This window comes from Prionailurus viverrinus, unplaced genomic scaffold (assembly GCF_022837055.1).
Source record: "Prionailurus viverrinus isolate Anna unplaced genomic scaffold, UM_Priviv_1.0 scaffold_42, whole genome shotgun sequence".
Classification (NCBI taxonomy): domain Eukaryota; kingdom Metazoa; phylum Chordata; class Mammalia; order Carnivora; family Felidae; genus Prionailurus; species Prionailurus viverrinus.
The window spans coordinates 2149266-2173799 of NW_025927609.1; the positions used below are offsets into that span (position 1 = coordinate 2149266).

At 62.5% G+C, this 24534-nt stretch overlaps 2 protein-coding genes across 17 annotated transcripts in view; one reads left to right on the plus strand and one right to left on the minus strand.

Moving 5' to 3' along the window:
* Nucleotides 1-7384, minus strand: part of TRPM2 (transient receptor potential cation channel subfamily M member 2) — a 58219-nt gene extending 50835 nt beyond the window's left edge. For 6 of the 15 annotated variants that reach the window (XM_047846919.1, XM_047846912.1, XM_047846923.1 and 3 more), the window contains exons 1-3: nt 6610-6719; nt 2189-2461; nt 1352-1436 (exon numbers count right to left, since the gene is read on the minus strand). In XM_047846919.1, the coding sequence (XP_047702875.1) occupies nt 1352-1436; nt 2189-2353 (250 nt within the window). In that variant the 5' untranslated portion in view covers nt 2354-2461; nt 6610-6719. Of the gene's footprint in view, nt 1-1351; nt 1441-2188; nt 2462-5881; nt 6025-6147; nt 6238-6420; nt 6513-6609; nt 6731-7042 lie in introns of those variants that run through there. The other 9 variants (XM_047846920.1, XM_047846931.1, XM_047846913.1 and 6 more) reach the window with 8 other exon arrangements.
* A 669-nt stretch (nt 7385-8053) lies between these two features.
* On the plus strand, nt 8054-23760 carry CFAP410 (cilia and flagella associated protein 410). Of its 2 annotated transcripts, none has more exons than XM_047846933.1 (7): nt 8054-8544; nt 14528-14546; nt 15840-15886; nt 18039-18268; nt 19348-19519; nt 20483-20573; nt 22472-23760. In XM_047846933.1, exons 3-7 carry the CDS (start codon nt 15858-15860, stop codon nt 22601-22603), a joined length of 654 nt encoding a protein of 217 aa, XP_047702889.1. In that variant the 5' UTR covers nt 8054-8544; nt 14528-14546; nt 15840-15857; the 3' UTR covers nt 22604-23760. The 2 variants fall into 2 exon arrangements, with proteins under 2 accessions (XP_047702889.1, XP_047702888.1); XM_047846932.1 differs by lacking the exon at nt 8054-8544 and adding an exon at nt 13016-13237.
* Nucleotides 23761-24534: the final 774 nt, after the last annotated feature.

The window sequence follows — 24534 nt, forward strand, 5'->3', positions numbered from 1 at the left end:
AGACGGATTCTGCCGCCACGAAGCCACACGATCTTGGGGCGCGAGGGACTGGTAAAAAGACAGATAGATGGAGCGTGTTGGGGAGAGAGGTTACTTCCCCGTGTGGTCAGGGAGGGCCGCACAGCAGAGCCGGCATCCGCCACAAGAGCTCAGTAGGCGACAAGGAAGGCGGAGGAGAAAGAGCGTGGCCGGTCGGTGGCACAGCACGTCTCGGGCACGGCTGGGGGGGAGGCGCTGACACAAATCATACTCCTCAAGGAACGGCGAGGACGCGCCACACCTCCCAGGAGGTTCCTCCGAAGCTGCCCGCAGCGCCCCCAAGCTCCCGGGCGGCCCTGCTGGGCAGCCAGTGGCCCAGGAGGGAAACGTCCAGCCATGTGGAGGTGTAGAGGCCACCGCTGCCCGCGGAGGTGGTCTTGGCCCCACAGGTAGGAGAGGCAAGGGGGGGGGCGGTTCCTGAGGGTGAGGTGGCCCGGTCTGCATTTGGCACCGACCTCAGCAAGGGGCCCAGGCTGGGCGTTCTCCCTGAGTCCCCGTAGAGCCCCCACGGCACTGTGACACCCTCTACTCCAGAGGGAAATGAACATTCTAGAGGCATGCAACGTGGCGCCCAAATGAGCACGTTCAAGTCCAAGTGCCCCTGCGGAGCGGTCCCCTGATGACCCTGGATGAGTCACCTAAGCTCTCTGCACCCCACCTGCAGGACGCATGAGGCAAAGCTGCTCACCCACAGACAGCTGGACGGGCACGTGGGGCTGCCGCAAGCGTCCGAGGCCACGCGGACACGGGCTGGGCCCACTGAGGCCACACAGACACACAGACAAGGGACTGTGCCCCCCAAGGCCACACGGACACGGGACTGGGCCCCCCGAGGCCACACGGACACAGACTGGGTCCACTGAGGCCATACACACACACAGGACTGGGCCCCCCAAGACCACACAGATACACACACACACACACAAGGCCACACAGATACAGACACACACACACACACACACACACACACACACACACACAGCACTGGGCCCCTCAAGGCCACACAGATACAGACAGACACACACACACACACACACACACACACAGCACTGGGCCCCTCAAGGCCACACAGATATAGACACACACACACACACACACACACACACACACACACACACACGGGACTGGGCCCGCGAGGCCATGAAGACAGGACTGGGCTCGCTGAAGCCATGATGCAGACACGGGCTGTGCCTCCCAGGCCACACATGCACGGACACAACACACACAGACACACACACATACCAACGGAGCCCGCCGAGGCCCCGGCCCGTGGGAACAGGGGGAGGGGTGGCCACACTAACAGGCCCCTTACCCAGCGTCAGACAGTTTGGAGCTCTCCACAAAGTACATGCATTCCTTCTTCTTGATATTTTCGGGGATCCACGAACTGAGGCTTTCTTGCTGAGGATAAAAAGGGCGCTTTGAGATCCCCGGGCAGTCATAGCAACACTGTTCGGGACAGCAAACCCTCCGCCACTCCTAGATACGCCTGGGCTCCCTGTCGAGCTACACGGGACTTTTCCAGAAGGCGTGAGCGGGGCGGGGGTGCCCGGCCCCGGCTCTCAGGTGTGGGAGGAACAGCCCTGTGGGACCTCTTCCTCCTTTGCCCTACTTAAGTAGCAAGGCACTTTCCAGCTTCTCTGTCAATGCTGCCTTCCTCGGGAATAAAGCGGCGCGGCGGGTAGGGGTGTGGACACCTGCCTCTGTCCTGACGAGACGGCAGGCCAACGGCCTCCCGCCACCTGACCAGGGGCCGAGGGAGTCAAACATGCCCTTCAACACGCTCTTGTCGCGGGCCTTGGGGAATCTAGCCCAGGACGTCGGTGGTGCTCAGGGCCCTCCGGTGACATCGGAGACGTGAAGTCATCGCACAGTGAGGTCAGGGGTGACGGCTTCCGGCGAGTCTGCCCGGGACCGGGTTGCAGTGCTTGCCTAACGCCCTCCCAACCAGACCAAGAACAGGAAGGGGCGTGCGATGCAAGGAGGGGGCGGACCTGGCCACTGACCATTTTCTCCAGGTCCCCTTTCCCCGGCTCAGCCGAGCCTCTGCCCAAGCAAGAAACACACCCATCCCTGGGTGGTCGCCGTGCCCCACCAGGGCTCTGGGGGACCCGGCGGAGGGGGGCCCTGCTGGCCACCGGAAGCCTACCTTCTCACTGTTGCCAAAGAGGTTCTGGGACCTCCTGACCTTGCGCAGGCTGCTGTTGCTGCGCCGGAGACTGGGGACCGTGCCCAGGTCAGCGACCCTCCGGGGCTGCACCCCAAAGGCCTCCTCCTGCTTGGAGCCGGCTTTCCTCAGGGTGGGGGGCTCCATCGTGAGGGCTGCCTCCTCTCCAGCTGCCACGGTCTCCTCCCTCCCTCAGGACAGCCTTTACTCCAGCTCGTGAGGCTGAAGGTTCTGGAAACACACCATGGAGGGCTGCTGGAATAGATCAGAGAGGGGAATGAGGCAGGTGTCCTGACAGCACGGGGCACGTGCTTCCTCGCGTGGGGCCTGTCCACTCGTTGGTCGGCGCCTTTCCCCGGCTGCCCCAGCTCTGTCCGCCAGCAGGGGCCCCGGGTCGTCTGGAAGCACATGCACATCCCCAGGGCCCCAGAGGCCCGTGTGTAGCCACAGCGACCTCAGGTCACTGTGAAGGGCCGGAGGAGGCACTCCATCCCCGTCCATGGGGCCGTCCTCCCAGCACAGGCCCAGAGTGTGAGGGCCTGGGGGGGCGGAACGATTGCAAACGGGGAGCCACAGCTGCCCTGCACCCCGCTCATCTTGGGCCCGGCTCTCCCAATTCCCCGCAGCCCCAGGCGCCGCTCCAGCTGGCCCCCTGTGGCCAGGGTTAGTGGCACCTGCACGATGCCATCACTGCTGTTCTGAAAAGCGTGCAAGTCTGGGGGGTCAGCCGCCTCCACCCAGATTTTAACAGATGAGGCCACCCAGAGCCTTGGGCACCCGACCCTGGGACAGGGCCGCTGCCAGGACAATACCCAGTGGAGCTGTGGGGTGGGCTGTGCCCAGAAAAGCCATCGGGCAGGACCACCAGGCCAGGGGCCTTAAGGTTTAGGTTGGCTTGGACCCCGTCACCCCTCCGGTTGCTCCCCTTCGGAGTGGGAGTGCCCGTCCGGTGCCCCACCGTTGCTGGCGGGACAGGCCCACAGCCGGAGAGGAATCCGCCTCAGGATAAACGCAGCTGGGGTCTCCCCCACCCCTGACTCGGATGAGCTTGAGATCAGACTTCGGAGTAGCTGCTGGAATGAGTTAACCCTCGGCTGTTGGGATGGAGTGAATGTAGTTCTCATGCGAGAAGGACGTGAATCTGGGGGCCAGGAGTGGACCGCTATGGTCCGAACGTGCCCGCCTGAAGTTCACATGTGGAAACCGCCCCCCAGCGGCGATGGTAGTCGGAGGCGGGGCCTCTGGGAGGTGACGAGGCCCTGACGACCGACCGGGGTCCGTGCTCTGATGGAAACCCCAGGGAGCGCCCTCGCCCCTTCCCCACCGTGAGGACAGAAGTCTGCAACCCAGAAGGGGGCCCTCCCCGCCCCGTGCTGCCACCCTGACCTCAGCCCTCCAGCCTCCAGGGCTGTGAGAATAAACTTCTGTTCACAAGCTGCCTGAGTGTGGCAAGCCTCACACCTGAGCAGCCCTAAGGCCATCGCTGTCACCTGGCCCCTCAGGCAGGGCCAGGAGCCATGCAAAACGGGGGGGGGGGGGGTACTGGGGATGCTGACTGACCTTCTCTCTCCTCCCCTGCCCTCCCCTCCTCCTCCCTCCCCCATCCAAGTCTGGGCCCTGGAAGAGTCCGGAAACCCAGGGCTGACCATGACCTTACAAAATCCCCCATCCACCTTCTCGGGGGCTCCCCCCCCGCCAAATCCAACCCTCCATCGTTTTCTTCACATATCACCAGAAGGCAGTTGTGGTCACCCCGGTTTGTAACTCTAACTCTCCATATGCAATGGCAAACACGTGTGGTAAGGACGATGAAGGTGGGGGCACCTGAGTGGCTCAGTGGGTTAAACGTCCAACTTCAGCTCAGGTCATGATCTCACGGTTTGTGAGTTCAAACCCCGTCGTCGGGCTCTGCACTGACAGTGCGGAGCCTGCTTGGGGTTCTCTCTCTCTCTGCCCCTCCTCCCAAGCGCTCGCTCATGCTCTCTCCAAAAATACATAAATAAACTTAAAAAAAAAAAAAAAAGAGCACTTTGTAAGTAAATGACTTCCAAGAAGACAGGCACATAGATACATAAATAGAACATGATGGCACACGGGTCTGCACATACAGTCACACAAAATGCACATCTAAGGGTTCACTGCAAAATTCTTTCAACTTTGTGTATGTTTGGAAATTTTTATTTAAAAAGTAGGAAAAAGGGGCGCCTGGGTGGCTCCGTCAGTTAAGCATCCGACTTTGGCTCAGGTCATGATCCCATGGTTCGTGAGTTTGAACCCCGCATTGGGTTCTGTGCTGACAGCTCGGAGCCCAGAGCCTGCTTCGGATTCTGTGTCTCCCTCTCTGCCCCTCCCCGGCTCACACTCTGTCTCTGTCTCTGTCCCTCTCTGTCTCTCTCTCAAAACTAAGCAAACATTTAAAAAATATATATAAATAAAAAGTGGGAAAAAAAAACCAAGGACACAGACTCAAAAAATAGAACGTAATGGTATAAACACTAACGATAATAGATATATGATATCAGTGTATCTAGATAAGTGTTTCTGAAAAACAAACAAACAAATGCACATCTATAGATGCCCTTCGGCACAGGACCCCCGACAGACACGCGAAGCTGTTGCCATGGAGTGAGCGGGCCTGCAAGAGGCAGGGCCACAGTGGGGTGGATGTCCAAACGCAGGGCCGAGGAGGAGAGAGAAGTGGGAGGGGCCACGGGCAGCGAGCACAGGTGCATGGGGAGGGCGCCACACGGCAGCGCCTGCGCCCAGGTGGGCCCCCCCATCCAGGCTCCTGCAGTCCGGGGGTGGCAGGCTGGAAGGCTGTGCCCTGACGACATTGGGAATAGACACCAAGTCCAAACAGAACAAAAGTCCTGAGGACTGTCCTTTGCAGCAGCCACTAGGCCGGGACCCTGGGAACTCACAAAGACAGGGTCTCCGCCCCATATCCCACCAGCCCAGCCCAGAAGGCTGAACCCACAGACTCCCTATGTGAGGCTATTCAGGGCACGCTGGCCAGACGTTCCCCCCCCCCCCCCTTCCTACTTCTCTTTCTAAACCGTTTGCATGCTCCCTGCCCATCCCCAGGTCAGGCATCTTCAGAAATCCCTGCAGGGAAAACACTTTCCAGACTGTAAATAGCAGTACACCCATCAAAGGAAGTGCCTGCCGCCGGCGGCAATGGGCCCCGTGGTCTTGCGGTGGGTGGGGGTGGGAAAGCTGTGGTCAGAGCCTAAGTCCTAGATGTGGCAAGTTCCTCATCTCCCCAGGTCGGAGCAAGGCGCCCCCGGAAAGACTTCACCCTGGCCCCGTCGCAACGCCTGTGCCGGCACCCTGCCTGCAGCCTGGGTCCCAGCACCCCGCACTCCCGCCTGAGCCCAGGCCCGCATCTCCACCCCGGAGCTTACACTCGAACCTGCGCCCTTGCAGCGCCCCAGTGTGTGCCCCGCGCCCGCACCGGCACCCCGGCCTGCGCCCAGGCCCACCCGGCAGCCCGCCCTCTGCTTGTACCAGCAGCCCGGCCCGCGGCCCTGGACCCTGGGGGGCACCCTCCGCCCACCCCGCGCCCCCGCCCCTCCCCCAACCTGCGCCGGCGGCCCGCGCCCCGGCCCCAGCGCGGGTCCTGTCACGTCTCTCCGCACCCCGGTGTTGTCCATCCCCGGCGGCGGGCGGGCGTACCTGCTCGGAGCCGGCCCGTGTCCCCGCGTCACCCGCGCCGCTGCGCAGGACGGCCAGCTGGCCCCGCGGGGCCGCCCGCATGTCTCGCCGCCGAGCGTGCGTCCCGCGCGCGCGGTCCGCGTCGCCCGCAGCGCGCTCTGCGTCACCAGCCCGGGGCGCTCAGCCCCCCAGTCCCGCGCCCGCCAGCGCCAAGGACGCACGGAGACGCCCCACCGGAGGGGACCCCCCGCCCCGCCCCGCCCCGGACCGGGCTCTTGGGCCAGTACCTGCCTCCTGAGGGAGGAGCAGCCGGCTTCTCCTTGAAAGGCCCGACGGAACCGCGTCGGGCAGGGACGGGGAGTGGGGGCAGGGGTCGGCTGGTGGGCGGGACAGGAGACCGAAGTGGGCCTGGAGCCTGGGACCCACTTCCCCTACAGACCTCAGGATGCTCCTCCGCCCAGATGCCTGCAGCCACCCTCACCCCCGTCTTCCTGGAAGTACCCAAAGCCAGGAGACCATTCCCAGTGAGGCAGGGACCGAGGGGGCAGGGAAGATCTAACCTCACAGCACCCATGTGGCAGGTGCTGGCCATGGGGTCCCACAGATGTCTAAACTCTACCCCGGTTGGACTGCCCCTTCTCAGTCCTCCTGGCTGGAAGAAGGATAAGGATTCTGACTCCACCCCCTCACACAAAAAAGCTGACCACAGCTTTCCTAAAGGTCCAGACCACCCCCCACAGTGCCCTCACCTCACAAAGACCACCGCCCTCTCCTTCCCAGATGCCAGTGCACAATGCCCCCCACGGTGGCACAGTGCCACTCCCGGGCCCTGCACTTCTGCCAGCTGACTCCTGGCCGCCTGACCACGCCCTCATTTCCTCCCCTGGGCGTGCTGACCTAGTGTTCAGATTCCTGCCCATGACACCCTCCACTGGAAGGCGCCTGGCCTTTATCTGCCCCTGCCTCTCCACAGAGCGGTGAGCCACAGCGCCATGGGCCCACAGGACCCCTGTGGCCCATCAGAACCCATCAGAGCCCCTTACGTAGGGCAGTGCTTGATGGATTTCTCAAGGCACTGTGATGGGCACAAAGGTGGTTGGAGCCCTCCTCCGAAGCGGTCAGCACCGTGGAGGTAAAGGGTGGACAGCAGCGGGGGTGTGACGGCTGATTGGAGGCTCTCACCTGCAGGAGGCGCCCCCCTGTCACTGCTGCATTGTCAGAGTCCGGCAGTCCAGGCCTTCGGCCGGCCGGCACCCGCCGCAGGAGCTGGCTTGCCACCACCCCTGGGAGGGATCTTAGACCTTAGTTAACAGGCAAAGCAAGCAGAGACCCACGGCGTCTGCAGCTGGTTTTTGGCAGCCGTGCCCAGACTCTGGGCTAGCGCTCCTTCCCTGGGGGGCCTTCTGGCCTGAGAGCCATTCCACTGACTGAAAGCACACGGCGGAGGATCAGTTAATATTTCAAGAGACAGCAATCACACAGAGCTCTGGGGGGGCAGGCACGGGCGGTCTGACTTTGGCTTCCGAGTATCCCAGGGCCTCTGTGGGAACGTCGGTGAAGGGGAAGCAGTACGTGAAACAGGCTGCTGACCAAACATCAGCACTCATGTCGCCCCTGTGGCTCCTTCCCTTCCAGAAAAAACCACACATTTCACAAGAAGGCCACGTTGCGTCTGCCAGGACGCCGTTGCAAGAGCAATTATGAAACATCCATCCCATAAAAATAAAGAGGCGTTTGGCCATAAAGCAGGAACGCAGCAGTCCTGACTTTGATTGCGACTTGGCTCACATCCAGCGAAAGGAAACGCGGAGGACGTTTTCACGGCGTGGACAACACGGCCAAGGTAAAAAGTTCTGGCAGCGAAAAGAAAACTCAGTCAGTGAAAAAGAGAGCAGTCTGGCCACGTGGCATGGGCATGCTGTGGCCGGCCGTGAATAATCCACGGGAGCAGAGAAGCTGGCTGCTGGGGTGGGTCCAGGGCGTGGGGCGACAACACGGCCAGAGTCTAGGGCGGGGCTGCAACGGCTTCTCTAAGGGCCACTGGTAACGCTTCAGGATCCGCAGGCCCAGGGGCTCCGTTTTAACTACTCAGCCCCCTGCAGCCAGGAAGCAGCCATCAGCCACAGGTACATGGATGGGTGTGGCTGTGTGCCAATAAAACTTTATTTACAAAAACAGGCAGTGGCTGTGGCTTGCAGAGCCCTGGTCCGGACAGAGCACCAAGAGAAGTGGGCTTCATGCTGGGGACACCATCGTCCCTTCATGCCTTCATGCCTGAGGTTGACAGATCATCTGCATTCTGGGAATGACCTCTCAGAAAGGACGGTTGAGATGTGATGGTGATGAGGGAGCAAATCGGCGCAGGGGCCAATGCCCTGCACCACGTGCCTTCCCGACAGCCATAGCAGGCAGCGCGTTTCCAAGCAACAGATATGGGGACAGAGCTGGGAAGGACCCCGAGGCCCAAACAACCTCTCAGGACACTGTGTTAAATGAACACATGCAGGCTACTCTTCTCACACAAGCCGCGTGAACGAGCCCGGACCCCACTCAGGTCTCCAGAGACGGCAGCCCTGGTCCCCAGCCCCCGGCCCCGGGCCCACAGCCTGACCCCACGAGAGGCCCCAGACCAGGCCAGCAGCCCCACGGCTCCCAGATTCCCGCCCCTCAGGCACCGTGAAGAGGTAATGTCTCCCGCCGTCAGCTGCTAGGTTTGGAGCCATTGTTACATAGCTGCGGATAACCAGATAACCAAAGGGTTTGGAGGTTGGGGTAGGGGTGGGTAGAGAGAAGGGAAGCTAGGGCAGAAGCTGGGGCAAGTCCCAGTCACCCCCGGCCCCGCGTGGTCAGAACACGATCGCCAGCAGGCCCAGCGTGGAGGGAGCAGGCAGTGGTTGTTGCCCTCAAGGGTATTCCTGGGTGTGAGAGGCAGCCGGCCCCACGCTGGCAGGCGAGGCCTCAGGGAGCCCTGGACAGCCGGCTCGGGGAGACGGGCCGGCGGCTCCAGGCCGCCCGAGTCCGGTGCTCTCCCAGGAGCCCCAGGGAGCTCTGAGGCCGGGTGGCCCTCCAGCTGTGCACCCAGAGCCACAGGGCCCGCCTTTGTACCCCAGCAGTGATAGGCCGGGGGCCGTGCCCGGGAGGGTCTCAGCTGAGAGCGGAGGCAGAACCGGAGGCAGAGTGGCTAAAACACACGGAGGCCGAGTCCCCAGAGGAAAACCAGGCAGGAGGAAGGTAGGCAGGTCTGGGGACGGTCCACCCTGGGGTGACCTTGCTGGCTACTGACAGTTTCTGCTGCCATCGGAGAAGCAGAGCTCACACCTGGAGGAGGTTCCTCCCTCTCCACCCCAGGACCTTCTTCTCTGCCACCGTCCAGCCCAAACACCCCGAACTTTCCTCAGTCCCCACCCGCTGTGGGGCAGCCCCCTGGGGATGAGGGCGGAGTGGTCAGCCCGTCCAGGGTCCTGAGAGGAGAGCAGGCCCCGCCCCTGGGTCCCTGTCACGCCTGCTGGAGCAGTGCTATCTCCCAGACTGCACAGGGGCCAGGACCCCAGCAGAGGGAGGACCATGCCTCCCGGCCTGGAGGCCACCTGGCCCCTCCCACTCCCCCTCCAACCCGGGGGCTTCAAGGAGCCACAAGGAGGAGACGCTGGGGGTGTAGCTTCCAGAAGCTCACAGGAGTTCGGGGAAGCCACGCGGGTCTCTGGGATGTGGTGCTGGCAGAAATGAAGCTCGTGATTCAGCTGGGCTAGAAGTGAGGGAAGGACACTGTCCTACAGTAGCCAGGGCCACGTGGGAATCCAGTGAGCAGAGCCCCAGAGTGACCGCTGGGAGAGGGAAGTTCCCTTGGAATAAGGAAGTGTGTGCAGGGGACACAAGGAGAGAACGTGGTGGGGGCAGAAGACAAGGCATGTTCGGGCTGTCACCTCTCCCACAGCAACCGCCAGTCTGAAGCAGCGGGTTCCCTTCTCTGATGTTCCTCTGGGTCACTTCCCCTCCCTCACTCCCATCATCCACCTTGGGCACGTGGCTCAGGCCGGAAACCCGGGCTTTGCACAGCCAGCCACAGAGCCGGATTCGGGGTGCATAGGACTGATGCCAGGCCAGTCCCCAAACAGGCACTTGAGTCACTGGGAAAAGCTTGCTTTCTGCTGGACTCAAGCAGCCACGGTGCAGGCCTGAAGCAGAGGGTAGACAGCATCTGATGCGGGCGAGTGTAAGCTGGGAGCGGGAGTAGAGGCCGGGCCCCAATAACGAAGACCGAGGCCCTGGATCCAGCCACACTTGAAGCCACTGCCCTTGGCTTCCCGACGACGGGAACCGGTGTTTCCGTTTTGGTTTAAGCAAATTGGTGCTGCATTTCTGCCTGTGTCAGGGTTCATTCCAGGAAGCAGGAGCCTTGGGAACATGGCAAAATAGGAGATGTGTTACAGGCGCTCATCTTTACACAGTAGCGGGAAGGAGCTGGGGACACAGAAGTCCGGGAGAAACTGGAGAAGGGGGAGCGAGAAGCAGTTCTCCCAGGGCAGGGGGGCAGATGCACAGGAGCGAGCTTGCAGGGGAGCTGGGGAGCTCGGCGTGGCCAGCTCTGGAAGCAGGACCACGAGGGGGGCTGTGGAGAGGTCTGTGGACGGCGGTGGCCTCCTCAGAGCTCTGCCACCGTGAGTTTGCAGCAACAAGGCCTGCTGGCGGCAGGTAAGGCCACTGTCGGCAAGAAGAGGACAGACTTCAGGGAAGACCCTGGGCCCCCACCCCCACCCCACCCTTCTGAGTCCATCCATCTCTCCCCATCTCTGCCCGGGACGGCCTTCCACCTGCTGTCTTCCACCTTCCAAAGCGCATGCAAATCTCTCGTCGGAGCTACACGGGGAAGGGAGTTCTGGGGATGCACAGGGACACATCCAAACCGACACACTTCTACTTAAGCAGGCAAAGAATCCTCACTTTACAAGAGTCACCTGAGTCACCAGGACCTTCAACCGGTTCACACCCCAGCCACCCTCTTGAACAGCCACACAGCCGGCAGGGGCTGCAGAGGCCCCCAGAGGCCAGAGGGCCGTAAGCACACCTGTCTCCTCCTCCCCTCTGTGTGGGTGCCTGACAGGGGCCCATCCTCAACTTCCGCTGAGAAGATTCCTCCCAGAGGCCCAGGCCGCCTGGACTCAGGGCCCAGTGGTTCCTGTTCCCCAGTGGTTAGTACAGGGAAATCCACACACCCTGAACCTGAGGGTCGACCTACTCCAGGCAGACCTGCAGGGTCCTCACACCTTCCCCTGTCACCGCCATCGCCTACACAGAGCCTCCCAGGTGCAGCCCTGTTGCCGAGAGCTGGGGCCTGTCCCACAGCCTCCCTGGCGTGGCTCATGCCCCACCTGGTCTGGTTCTTGTACCTGGACCACACCAGTCCTGGTAGGAGGAGGAGAGGCCATCTCAGCCAGGTGGGGACAAGCAGGGCCAGCAACTGCAAAGCCCCCTTCCCACATGTCCCCGGCCCACGGCCACAGCACACCGTGCCCTGCCTGTTCCGCCTTCCCCAGGACTAGCTTCTGCAGATGTTGGCTTCCATCTGCTGGTGGCAGGTCACCCACACCTTGGGCAGACTCTCCTGTCACCTGATGCGGCTCCCAAGTTGGGACAGCCAGAAGGCCTCTGCAAGCTTGCACAGCCTGGGCTTCTTGGACTCTTCCTGCCACTCTCAGTGAGGCTGCACTCCTGTCCTGCCCTGAGACCTGGACAGGTCGCCAGAGCCTGATACTAGACCCAGGGTCCGTCTGAGAGCTCCGACTGGCACTATTTACGGGCTTCCTTCCTCCTCAAAGAACAGCACTGCTCTCTGTTGCCTGAGGAGGCTCACACACCATTTTGGGGGGGCCACCTCACCCATGCACTGATGAGAGGCCTCAGGGCAAGAATCTGACCGATAATCTGCTCACGGCACCCCGTGGCCCAGCAAAACACAGCACGTGGACAAACCCCACAGAACAGCAATAATTGCTCAACTTCCATGGGCAGACTTTCCTCTTTGTAAAATCCCTATGTCGTCTTTGTGATACAAGCAGCAGGGCTGAGAGGGACGGGAGACCCCATGGGAAGTCTACTCTCTCCCACGGCGTCTCCCCCTCCTGTCGCGCAGTAGGCCCCTGGTACGGGCAGGCCCTCCACCAGTCTCAGGGGCCCTGGGCTTCAGAGGTTGCCGTGACGTCCTGGGAAAGCAGTCTCTGACCTCCGCTCAAGAAAAAGTTATTCTGACACTTCTTAAAACAGTAAGGAAGACTTTATTCAAGGCTATTGGAATAGGGGAGAGAGGCTGGCCTCAACTCCAAATACAAAGACAAATGGGGTTTACAGCCAAGGTCAGCATGGGGGGGGGGGGCCCAGGGGACGGAAAAGTACTGCGACATCGCGGGTCGGGGGTCTTGCTAAAGGCAGGCGGAGACGATCAGATACCACCTGCAGGAGAACCGGATCAGACAGTGAGGGCGAACAGACATCAGGGGTGGAGCGACTTAGCAGGCTCTGCCGATGGGCCGGGCAGGCCAAAGGCAGAACAGGGGGGCCAGTGGAAAAGGGGACAGAGGAGGATGACTAAAGCTGGGTCCTGTCACCTTCAACAGCTCTGAGATCCCAAAGACAGTCAACGTAAGCTGCGCCTCTGGCTTCTGAAACGCCTAATACGGGGTGGGGGGGTACCTTTATGCTCAAGGGGAAAGGGAATCCACCCGGGCCTAGGGCTGGCTTCTTATCTGAACAGTGTAAATCTCCGTTATTCAGGGAGTCAAGACACTGTCACGTCTACGTTCCAGGCTCCGAGCTCGGGGGCTCAAGAGCTAGAAGGCTCGGGGCTGGGGCGGTTCAGGATCTCAGGGCTCGAAGACTCGGAGCTGGGGGCCTCGCTGCTCGGTGCTCGGTGACTCGGTATCGCGGGTCTGTCCCGACGAGGGGCCTCACCTGGGTCGCAGCAGAATTACGTCAGAAGCAGACACTTCTCCGTCCCCCGTCCCCCCACGCCGCGCACGCGCAGGCCTGGACGCGCGCAGCCGGAGGGGCGGGGCGGGGCAGGCGAGGGCCGAACCAACGCCTTGAGCGCTTGCCCGGGCGGCCCCACCTCGCTCGCGCCGCTTCGCCCCTCAAGGAATGGCCAATGGGCTCGCAGGGCCCGCCCCTGACGACGCGGGCCCCGCCCCCTGGAGACAGGCCGCCATGGAGCCGGGAACCCGTGGCTAGCGGGCGGCTGGTCCAGGGCAGGGCCGGGCCGGGGGCCGGGGGCCGGGGGCCGGGGGCGGGTTCCGGGAGGCCCTCCACCATGAAGCTGACTCGGAAGATGGTCCTGTCCCGGGCCAAGGCCTCGGAGCTGCACAGCGTGCGGAAGCTCAACTGCTGGTGAGGGCCCAGAGCCCGGGGCCGTCCCCTCACGTCCTTCCGGCTGCCCAGCACCCCCGCCCGGCACCTGGGCTCTGGGCGGGGGGCGGGAAGGGCCTGCGGAGCGGCCAGAAAAGGGTTCGGGACGGAGGAGAGCAAGTGCCAGGGCCCGCCCGCCCAGCATGCAGGAAGTGCTGCCACCAGCCCAGGTGGCCTTTGGCAAGGATCATTCCAGAATCTTTGCCCCCGCGGAGTGGTGGTGCTTCAGACCCAGGCCCCAAACATGCACTCATTGAGACAATTGGCATTACCGCGAAGTCTCTTTGTCAGCCCTCTAGATGGCATTGGGTCCAATGCAATGGACAAACGGGTAGATGGGGCAAACGGGTCCCCTCTGGAAGGGTCTGATTTCTGACATTGCCAGCCACTGGGAGCCAGGTCTACTAATCGGGTGGGGGATCGAGGTGATTAACACCATTTCTAGTGGGAAAGAGAGAGAACTGAGACTCCCAAGTAAGGAATCCATAAACATTCTTGTAACTGGGCCCTGTTGGGGAGGGGCTGTCCCCAGGTGACTCCCTGTCTGGGGGGTGACCAGGTCTGGCTGGGCTGAGGAAGGACCAGAAGCACTCCATGAACTCTGGGAAGGTCTACAGGTGTTCACTGGGGACTCAAAGCAAGGCTTCACGCACCCCTGTACACTGGACAGTTCAGGTGGGGCGTGGGGAGCCCAGCCAGGGGCAGACCGGCCTCGCAGGAAGTGTGGGCAGATTGACCGCAGTGGGCTCTGCCTGTGCATTAAAAAGCCTTTCCCTCTGCCCTGGCACTTCTGACATTTGGCTCTGCCGTTTGTTCTCAACAATATGCTTCTTTGTCTTGCGTGGGGTGGCCATGCTTCCCCAGAGCGGGGAGAGACAAGGGCCCTATTTCAGGCTCTCTAGTGTTGGTCTCATAAGCTGCGTGTTCAGCCTTTGAACGTGGCCTGTTACAAGGACTTGCTTGTCTGCTTACATCAGTGAGGGAAGTGGTCCTGCCTTGCAGCAGCCTGGAGGGTGAGTGGGTCTTTGTGCCCTCCAAGTGGGGCAGCCCTCCGGCTCCTCAGTCTGAGAAGCACCCCTCAGGCACCAGACATAAACAGTTTTCAGTCGTGTGACAACTTTCGACACCTTTGTGAGTCATCTGGGCAAGATTTCCCTCACTTTATCATTGGAATTATAGAATTTTAGTTTGTAGACATTTGTCACTAATTTGTGTCTATTTGTTTTGTTACTCAGCTTTAACAGAATTAAAGTATGTCTTCTCTCTCCATAGGGGCAGCCGCCTCACAGATGTAAGTATTCTGCTGATCATCTCCAGATGCCCCCTGGTCCCCAAAGGTGTCACCTGTCCCTCAAGAGAACTGTTAAATTTACAGAACCGCACACATTCAATTCAGCCCCTAATCTGGTACTTTGTTCATTTAGCAGTGCTTGGAATATAGAATGACTAATGAAAAACATACCCCCGAGTGCCCAGCTTTATTCTGAAGTTCCTTTCAGTATTTAGTCGATGAAAGGCTTCGTGTCCCAGGTCTCCCAGGGGAGGGGGAAGGCTTTGGGTCACTGAGGAGTTGCCCGTTTTGGCCCTGTTCTTGGTCAGATCCAGCATTCTGCTCCCCACCCCCACCCCCACCCCCACCCCCCGGGCCGTGGCGGGAAGAGATGGGCACCTGGGGTGGGCGGGGGCAGTGCCCCGAGCTGAGCTCTGGGTCTGTGAACGGTCTTGCCCTCTCCCTCTCCGAGAGTGAACGTCCCGGACTTACACACGGATTGTGTACCTGTGGTTTCTTTCTCACTTTTGTAACGTGAACCGTCCCTTTCCTTGAAAACAGTCAGAAGTGCTGCTGAGACACTGGGCTATCCAGAAAAGCTGATTCCACCTCCTGCTATAGCTGAAATGCTGCATATTCAGCAGCCCCCAAAAACCCCTAAAACCCAAAAATGCCACTGTAGCAGAAAACAAACCCATTGCACATGTAAAGCACTCTGAGCCAACCGTGAGCCTCTGGAGGTCAAGGGCCTCATCTGGCTCCACGCCTGGCACGTGGCAGCACAGACGTTTGTGGGGGCTGTACCCCCCATCGGCCTTCCAGGCTGACTTTATGGACCCAGCCAAGCGCCCCATTGGTCTTTTCCCTGAATCAACAGTATTAATGTGGTGTGAGGTCCAGTTCCAATCCTGTCTCCCTTTTGCCCCAGCTCCGTTGGCCAAGCCTTCTCCCCGTGCCTCAGGGACAGCAAAAGAAAGGTTCTCTGTCCACGCAGGGGCCATTGAGGTCCCCTCCCCTGATGTCTTCTGCGGGCATCTCAGGGATTCTGGCAGCCTCTGATAGCGGCGATGCTCTCCAAAGTCCTAGAGAGAGCGCGGGCTTCTTCATGTTGAGGGAGTGTCTGGGTGCAAAGCGGAGTGTCGTGCAGAGCCTGCCTGCTGTCACGTGTCGTGTCAGCCCCCATGAGGCCAGCGGCTGCCCCGCGTAGGCGCGGAGGGCTGAGATGGGGCTGTCTGTGGTGCCACCCCGTCCCTGTGCCGGGCTCGCGGAGAGAGCGCCTGGCGGTGTCTGCCATCACATTCCTTTCCTTCCTAGGTCTCGATCTGCCGGGAAATGCCCAGCCTGGAAGTGATCACCCTCAGGTACCTAAACGCCTGCTGTGCTCTGAGTCACGGGGCTCAAAAGGAGAAGGCTCAGATCCCCTCGGATAATCTGAAAGCTCCCAACAAGAGTCTGTCTGGGGGCGTGGGGGTGGGGAGCTTCTGTGCGCGGAGCAGGGTCGGCGGCACAAGGCCTGGCTGTGCCTCAGCCCCCCTGAGCTCTGCCTCCTTATGAGGGTCCCCGGCCGTCCCCTCGAGCACGCCCCGCTGCATCTGTGCCCAGCCTCACCATGCTCAGTGGGTGCAACCCCCACGTGATGAGCAGCTGCCCTCGAGGTGGCCACGTCGGCCTCCAGCACCCCCACCATTTCTGCCCTCTGGTTCCGGAGCTGCCAGGAGCTCCACCAGTGTCCCCGCAAAACACGGCCTCTGACCGATCATAGCCACCTCTTCTGGAGACCTTGGCATCTTAACAGACTAGGGAATCCGTGGCTGAACCAGGTGCTGCCGGGACTTCTGGCAGCTGGGCTGTTTGGAGAGAGCCCGTGAGTCATCACCGCTTGCCAGATGCCGGCCCTCCCACGTCGGGCAAGGCTCAGGTCCCTGGGCCTCAGTTTCCCTATCTGTAATATGGGAATAATACCAGCGCCTGCCCCTTGGGGGCAGTGAGGAGGGGCTGCAGCGCTGAGCCAGTGCACACACACCAGCTGTCACTGTCACTGCCTCGTATCAGTGAAGCCGAGGTTTGAGCCCACACCCCAGGAAGCCTTACCTGACAAATAAATATATTGCCTTCCATTCCCCCAAGTAGCAGGAAACCTGGAGGTAGGTGTGGCTTGAACCCCGGCTCTGCCGTGCCTGGAGTGGTTTGGGGCAGGTCGCTGGGCCTCTCTGAGCGCCCTGTGGACGGCTCTGAGAAAGGACAAGGCCCTGGGGTTGTTGACTGAGCCCAGGTTCCAGGGCCTGGGTATCTGGCGGCACTGGGACTGGGTGTAAATTGCCTTGTGAACACAGGGTGCCGGTCTTTGGTGAGGTGCGGTCATTTCCTGACGGTCTTAGACCTCGTGTGTACAAGGCCTGTCTCAGTCCATTCTGGAGCCACAAGTCCAAGATGAGGGTGTTGGATTTTCAGTGTCCGGCGAGACCTGTTTTCCGGTTCACACACCATTTTCTTGCTGGGTCCTCAGGTGGGGCCAGGAGCTTGGGAGCTCGGGGGTCTCTTTCCTAAGGTCCCGTTGTGAGGGCTCCTCTGACCCAGCCACCTCCAAACACCGGCACCTTGGGGGGTAGGTTTCAACGTATGAGTTTGGGGGGCACAGACATTCAGTCCAACCACAGATAGCCCGGTGGTCGACGAGGAGGACCGGGCCAGCGTGTAGCCTCGGGTCCCACCGCACCCCTGCCTGTGCCTTGGGCAGCTCCCGCACACCTTGAGCGCTGGTAACTGCGGTCAGTGAGTGTTCAGAATTGCAGGGGTGTCCCTGGAAGAATCAGGACATCGCTGCCAACGCAGATACAGACTCCAGAGAGAATGTTCTAGATAGGTCTCGTCGGGCAGGGTCTCTTGGAGTGGCCGCACCCGTGCCCTCCGGCTCTGCAGGGAGCAGCAGCGTCCCCAAAGCTGTGGAGGAGGAGCTCCCACCAGGCCCACGAGGACGCTGGGCTCTGAGCTCAGCTGGACACTGTGCTGAGCGTGTGTTCACGGTCCGCTTGCTTTTGTGGAGGTGCGAGCTTTCTGCTTGTGTCCGTTTAGACCGTAGAGTCTCTGCCTAGATGCCTGGGCGACCTTCTGTCTGTGATGTGCTCACATCTCTGCGGAAAATGTAAACCCATATACCCTGCTGCTCAAGCCGGGGCTCAGAAGTTCGGTGCCCAGCGTGTGTAGGGTAGGGCTTCCTTGTATTTGCTGTGGGTTCTGCTGGCTGCTGCCTGCTTTGGGGCATGGAGACGGTCCCTTGGAGGCCTGTTTCCTGTCCTGTGAGGGAGAGTGGGCCCTCCTACCTCCCCATTGACTCGGTGAGCCTAACAACTCACCGAGTTGGGGGTTGCTCACTGCTGCCCGTACTCCTGACGCTTTCTCCTCGCCCCGGGCACCTCGTTGAACGTGACTCGTGCCTCCCAGCTTCGATCAGCTTCCCGGGGGAGGGCGGATGGGCGCGGGCCTTACAGCTGACACCGTGCTGTCCCCGTGCAGCGTCAACAGCGTGTCCACCCTGGAGCCCGTGAGCCGGTGCCAGCAGCTGAGTGAGCTGTACCTGCGGAGGAACCGCATCCCCAGCCTGGCGGAGCTCTACTACCTGAAGGGCCTGCCGCGCCTGCGCGTGCTGTGGCTGGCGGAGAACCCGTGCTGCGGGCCCGACCCACACCTCTACCGCATGACCGTCCTGCGTAACCTGCCGCACCTGCAGAAGCTGGACAACCAGAGTAGGTGTCCGCGGCGCCGCCCCGACGGGGGCCCCTCCCCTCCCCTGCCCTTCCCGCGCGTTGCTGATCCTTGTGGACCTGGCAGGTGTACCCCACCCCCCACCATGGTCTCTGGGGGGAGCCCCCAGGTTTGCACTCCTCACTTCGCAAGCGTGAGTGGGGCGAGGGGCCCCGGGCACGGCCCCACGCTGCCCATGGACCCCACGCTGCCCATCGGCCCCACTGTCAGAGCAGAGTTGTTTCCGCTGCCCTTTTATTGTCAGAATGCACTGCTGCACTTCCCTGAGCGCCCTGGCGAGCGCGTCGAGGGTCCGGGAGGGCTGGCAGCGTCCCTGCAGGCAGAGGGGACCCTTGCCCTCCAAGCACCGGGTCCCCTGGTTTTCCTGTTGGAGGCGGGAGGGCGCCTCCCTGCAGCCCGGGTCTGCGCCACACCCGTTGTCCGGGGCCCGTGCCTGTTTCCTGGGGTCCACTGTAATGGCCGTGCCGGTCCCTGGCCCTCCCCACGTGTGCAGTTCTGTTCCCCCGGGTGAGCAGTTTTCATATACGTTGACTCCGGGAAATTAAGCCGCGTGTGAGTGAAACGGACTAAATGTTGTGCACTCTGTTCCTTTTTAAAGTGTACCTTAATTTCACTTTTTTTTTTTTTGATGTTTTATTTATTTTTGAGACAGAGAGAGACAGAGCATGAGCAGGGGACAGTCAGAGAGAGAGGGAGACACAGAATCCGAAGCAGGCTCCAGGCTCTGAGCTGTCAGCACAGAGCCGAATATGGGGCTTGAACTCACGAACCGTGAGATCATGACCTGAGCTGAAGTCGGACGCTTAACCGACAGCCACCCAGGCGCCCCTCACTTCTTATGAGTACTTGCAGAACTGCTGAAGTTCAGGCTCTCATCCGGCACATGCCAGGGCCAGGGTGTGACAGGCACGACCCCACCGTGCTGTTGAGCTGGCCAGCGGGGCGGACAGGCATGCCTCTTGTCTAAAGCAGAGCCGAATGCTGTGGTCCAGGGGGCTTGGGGGCGGGGGGGGAGGGAGGGTCCGCACTGATGCTTCTGCTCCCTTCCCGTCATCTGAAGCGGTGACCGAGGAGGAGCTGTCCCGAGCATTGCTGGAGGGAGAGGAGGTCACGGCCCCCGGCGGAGAGGGAGCAGGGAACGGCCGAACCGAGCTGTCCTACGGCCTGAGCGCCCTGAACACCGCCGCCGAGACCCAGCGGGACGCGCTCAGCTGTGGCGAGGAGGAGGCCAGGTGAGGCCGGAGGGACGGCAGGCCTGTCCCTGGGGTCCTGCTGTGGGGTCAGTGGGCCTTTCCCAGGCCTGCATGACTGGGGAGTGAGGGAAGGGAACCCCCCAGGGTGGTTCTTCCCCATCCCGGGTGCTCCCCATCCCAGCCGGCTTTCTGCTGTGTGTCGCAAGGCTCAGGGCCCGGGGCCTGTGTGGGTCTGGACCAGCCCTGGCAGTGGAGCAGCCCCAAGGTGGGGGCGGGTGGAGCGGACGGGCGGGCACGGGAGCGTTGCTGGGCCCAGCACCGCAGAACCTGAGGGAAAGTCACGTGGCTGTGACCGTGGCCTGCTGAGCTGCCACGGGGGAGGGGATGGGAGGGGCGTGTGCCCCGAGGGAGGGCCCTCTGGGCCACAGCACTGCCGACACGGCTGACACAGCTGACACAGCCTTGGGGGGCGGGTTGCACTGTCGTGGGTGTTTCTGAGCATAAACCACACATGCAGAATGTTGTAGAAACCGTTGCTCCCAGTGAGGCTGTCGGGCTGAGTCCAGGCGACGGCAAAGCCACCTGTTGTGTTTGCCCCGCGTGCGAGGCCATATGGACGCCACCTTGGGGGCGGGCTTTGCAGCCCCTGCTCTGCGTTAGCTTTGTGTGTTCAGAGCACCCAGCCCCGGTGGGAGCCCAGGCACAGCAAAGTTGTCTCTGGCGGGGGGTTGTGGAGGATAGACCCACCGTCCCCCTGCCCCTTCCCCACCCCATCCCCCCCAGTCCCCCTGCCCTTCCCCTGCCCTGTCCCCCCCACCCCATCCCCCTGCCCCTACCCTGCTCCGTCCCCTCCCATCCCCCCGCCCCTCCCCCACCCTGTTCCCCAGAAACATCACAGAGTGGCAGTCTGCCTCCCTCGCTGCGCTCAGCCTCCGGAGGGTTTGACGTGGGGCCCCGAGCAGGTCAGGCTCACACACCCTGTGCTCTCTCTCCCACCTGCAGCGTCCAGGGCCAGCTCAGCCCGAAGCCCCCTTCCCGGGACCCGTTCCCCTCCTTCTCACAGAGGGAAGCCGTGAGCGGTCGCAGGAACAGGGTGAGTGTGACAGAGACAGCCTGGCTGGAGGTGGCTGCCCCTTCCCTCTGCCCGGGATGTGGAGAGTGGGGGCGGCGGGGTGGGGGGATGGTTGGATGGGCTGGAGACACCCAGGGACACCGAGCCAGGCCCCAGAGGGCGGGACGCTGGCTCTAAGCTCAGTCAGTGGGAAGGAGCCGGCCTAGAGAGAGAGGAGACCCCCCCCCCCCACCAACAGCTGCAGGAGAGCCCTGGCTCTGGCCTGGGGGCGGGGCGGCTGCTGCGGTGGCACGAAAGCTGTAGGGGTTCGCTGCTGGGGGGCCTCCCGCCTGCAGGTGGACACGGTCCTCATCCCTGGGAGGAGTAATGGGTTGTTGACAAGAAGTCGGTTATGTGGGCAGCTCGGTCAGAGACCCCGGCCCTTTCCAAGTGTCTGTCTACCTCCTGTGTCGTTCTGGCTCGTGCTGGGGCTTGTTCCCCTGCTGGTCACAGGGCTGGCCCTCCGATCCAGGCTCACACCGTTTCTTCCCGTATGTGTCCCCTCATTGGTAAAGAGCAGCTGTCGCGTGTACCCCCAGCCAGCAGGCCCGACTTCATCAGCTGGAACTGCTCACGTCCCCAGTGGGAGCCGTCATTGGCCAGGAGGACAGGGTTACCGCCGTTAGCTTGGCCCAGTGGGGACCCCGCCACCTGGTCACGTGGGAGGGTGCTGCCTGAGCAGAGCCATGGGACTGGTGCGGGCCCACGAGGCAAAGTCTCCACAGTCGGGGGGCGGGGGCCGCCAGCACCCCCTCGAGGAACTTGTCAAGCTTGTGGGGGGCACAGAGGGAGAGGGACCGAGGCCCTGTGCCGGGAAGGGGCCGACCCACCCTCCGGGAGAAGCGTCCCCCCAGAGCCGCCGACAGAAGTGACCGCAGACTGAATGCCAGTCTTGGCAGCTGCCCCCGGGGCTGGGGACCACACCCCGCACAGCTGACGGTCCCGCGCAGGGTGTGTGCGTGGGGTCAGCTCAGCAGTCTGTGCAAGCTTCTCCGACACCTTTCAGGAGGAGCCCCCCCGTACGCAGCCCCGGGGCAGGGCAGGCCCTGCGGGCATGCCCAGGCCTCTGGAGGGCACTGGGGGGGGGGGGGCGGGGGGAGCCCCGAGACTAAACACTGACCCAGCTCGGTGCCCTCCACAAACGCAGACTCAGAGTCACCAAAGCAACTTCTGGGGACGGTAAAGAAGGAGGCCCTGGTTCTGCTGTGAACGTGGACCTGGACCGTGGCTCCTCCCTCCCCCAGGGGTGGGCAGGGGGGTGTCCTGCGAGCCTAAGTGCAGAAGGCCAGGGGGAGCCTGGAGATGTAGGGAGACGGGGGTGGAGCGGGACACCCGAGCGTTGCTGAGGCCACGGGTCAGCGCTCTGGTGCGCGCAGGGACTCTGTGGCTCAGCCTGCGCAGGGGCTCTGTGGCTCAGCCCGGTGACCCTCTGAGCACGTCCCTTTGCTCACACGTGACTCTCCTGTCACCCCACAAGAAGAACGAGCTGGAGTCCTCACGTGCAAAATCCTTTCTTGCTCAAGTGCAGACAGAAACCTGTTGTGGGTGCACGTGTGCTCACGTGTGCCATGCGTGTGTTGTGGGTGCACGTGTGCACACGCATGGCACACCTGAGCACACGTGTCTGGTCACACGTTACTGATCGCCGTCCCGGGCCACTCAGCTCCCTTCTGCCTCCGGCTGCCTGGCTCGCTGTGTGACTGAGGGCTGGCCACTTAGCCTCTCTGGGCAGTGCCCGCAGGCGGCCACAGCTCTGTCTGCCTGAGGGCCTGCCCGGTGTCTCCTGTCTGGAAGGCTGTTCACCCGGGACGTGCACATCAGGGTGGGGGCAGCCTAGCCGTGCCCGGCCTGGCCCTCAGCCAGTGACTCTCTGCCCCCAGAACAATGTCCTGACCGCCATCCTGCTGCTGCTGCGGGAGCTGGACGCCGAGGGGCTGGAGGCCGTGCACCAGACCGTGGTCAGCCGGCTCCAGGCTCTGCACAAGCAGGAGCCGCAAGAGGACGTGGAATGACGGTCAGCCGGGACCCGAGCCGCCAGGCCTTCCTCCCAGGACCCTGTGCCCCAGCATCTGGGAGGTGTGGGGTCCACAGCCACGGCCTCCACTGCATCCTGAGTGTCCGCATGCGGGCTGTGTCCCCAGAAGCTCAGCCCCGCCTGGGAAGGCCACGCCCCGGGTATAGAAGGCGGGAAGGGCGCCGGGCACTGCGCCGGGCTCGCTCCGCCGTGCGGGGCCCAGGCGTGTGCCGCCTGCCTCGCTTCGCCTCGCCTCACCTCACCTCTTCTCAGGTGGCGTCGCAGCCACTGTCCCTAATAAACATCTTCCCCAAGTCCAGTCTGGAAGCAGACGTTTCCTAGGAGACGGACGTAGCCTTGACGTTGTTTTGAAGCTAAGGGCCACGTGCACGTGCATTTCCCCTGTCGGCTCTCCCACCGGGTCGGGGGTAGATTCCGCCCAGGATGGTGCCGTCCTCGAAGCAGCAGCGGCTCCGGGCTCCGCCTCAGCCTCGGCAGACCCACGCGGCCGTGCCCACCGCTGCCCACGTGTTTGGCAGGGTGCAGGGGTCTTGTACGCCGTGCGGGGGGAGGCCGGGGGTGGGCAGGCCCGCGCTCCTGTCTGGAGACTCAGGTACAGCCATAGGACAGGCAGCGGGGCCGGGGAGGATGCCCGGAAACCCCATCTAAAACGTGTTCTCCCGTGGGCAGAGCCACAGGCCTTGCCGTGGTGCACAGGCCCCGAGTGGTAGTGTTGCAGCCCGGGGCCCTTCCTCCTGCCCCCCAGCAGCTCCGGGGGCCGGGGAGGAGCGTGGCCTCTGAGGCATTAGTCTTACTGGTGCTGAAACGGCGGGACCGGAGAGGGGGGTTCCCTTTGCCCTGGCTCCCGTTAGTGTCTGTGTCGCCCTGTAAGCGAAGGGGTGGGACTTCACCCACTGTGTGCGAGAACCCAGATGGGGTGACTGCCGGGGAGACCGTGGCAGGCCGCGCTCGCACTGGCCCGGCCACACTGGGCGGGTGGTGGATATCAGGTGTCGTGGCTCCTCGGGACCTGGGGAGTGGAAGCAAGGGGTCGCCACGTGGGGGTATCCGGAAGGGTGGCCGCAGGGTCCGCGCGTGCCTTCTGTTGTACGTCTGGATGGTTGTCACACTCAATAAAGCGTTGTCTTTTTTAGAGCCAGTTGGGGTGGTCCTGTTAAATCCAGAACATCTTCCCTTTCCTCGCCCACCAGGCAGCTCACACCAGCTTCCCGCCTGCCCACGACCTTGGTTAGTGACCTTGAATCCGCCCCACCAGGCAGCTCAGAAGGGCCTGAAGTCCGGTGGTCCCGGTTGACATCTGTCCCAGCTGTCCTTGAGCCAAGGACCCAGCTAGGCCGTGCCCGCGCCCCTGAGCCTCTGTGAGTCACAAACGGGGTTGTTGAAGCCTCTGTGTTTGTGGCTGGAAACCAACACCGCCTCCTTGGCCGGGGGGGGGAGGGGGGGGAGCAGAAGTCCTGAGCGAATTCCAGCCCACAGCTGAGCCCTGCTGCCTGCCCACAGCCCCTTCCCAGGCACGGCCCACCGCCCGCTCGCCACGACCTTCCTGCGGTGCCCGCCCCACCCACCCCTGTGCACGGCAGGACCCACAGGAGGGATCCGCCGTGGGCTCCCTCCCAGCCACGTGCGTGTCTGGCTTAACCAGAGGCAGACTTGTCAGGGCCTCGGCTGTGCGCTCCCCAGGAGTCTCTCGCCTGCCCTGGGCGGGGCCTCCCACGGCGGCAAGCCCCTGGCCCTGGGTGCAGAGGGCACGTTTGTTAGCGCACTGTGGCCAGGCCACACACCGCCTGCTGGCACCTTCGGGGAACATGGGCCCTGCACCTGACACCTTGTCATGCTGGCCCCACGCGTGGCGTCCTCGAAGCTGAGCCGGAGGGCAGAGCCCATCGGGTCTGGGTTTCAAAGCCTGCC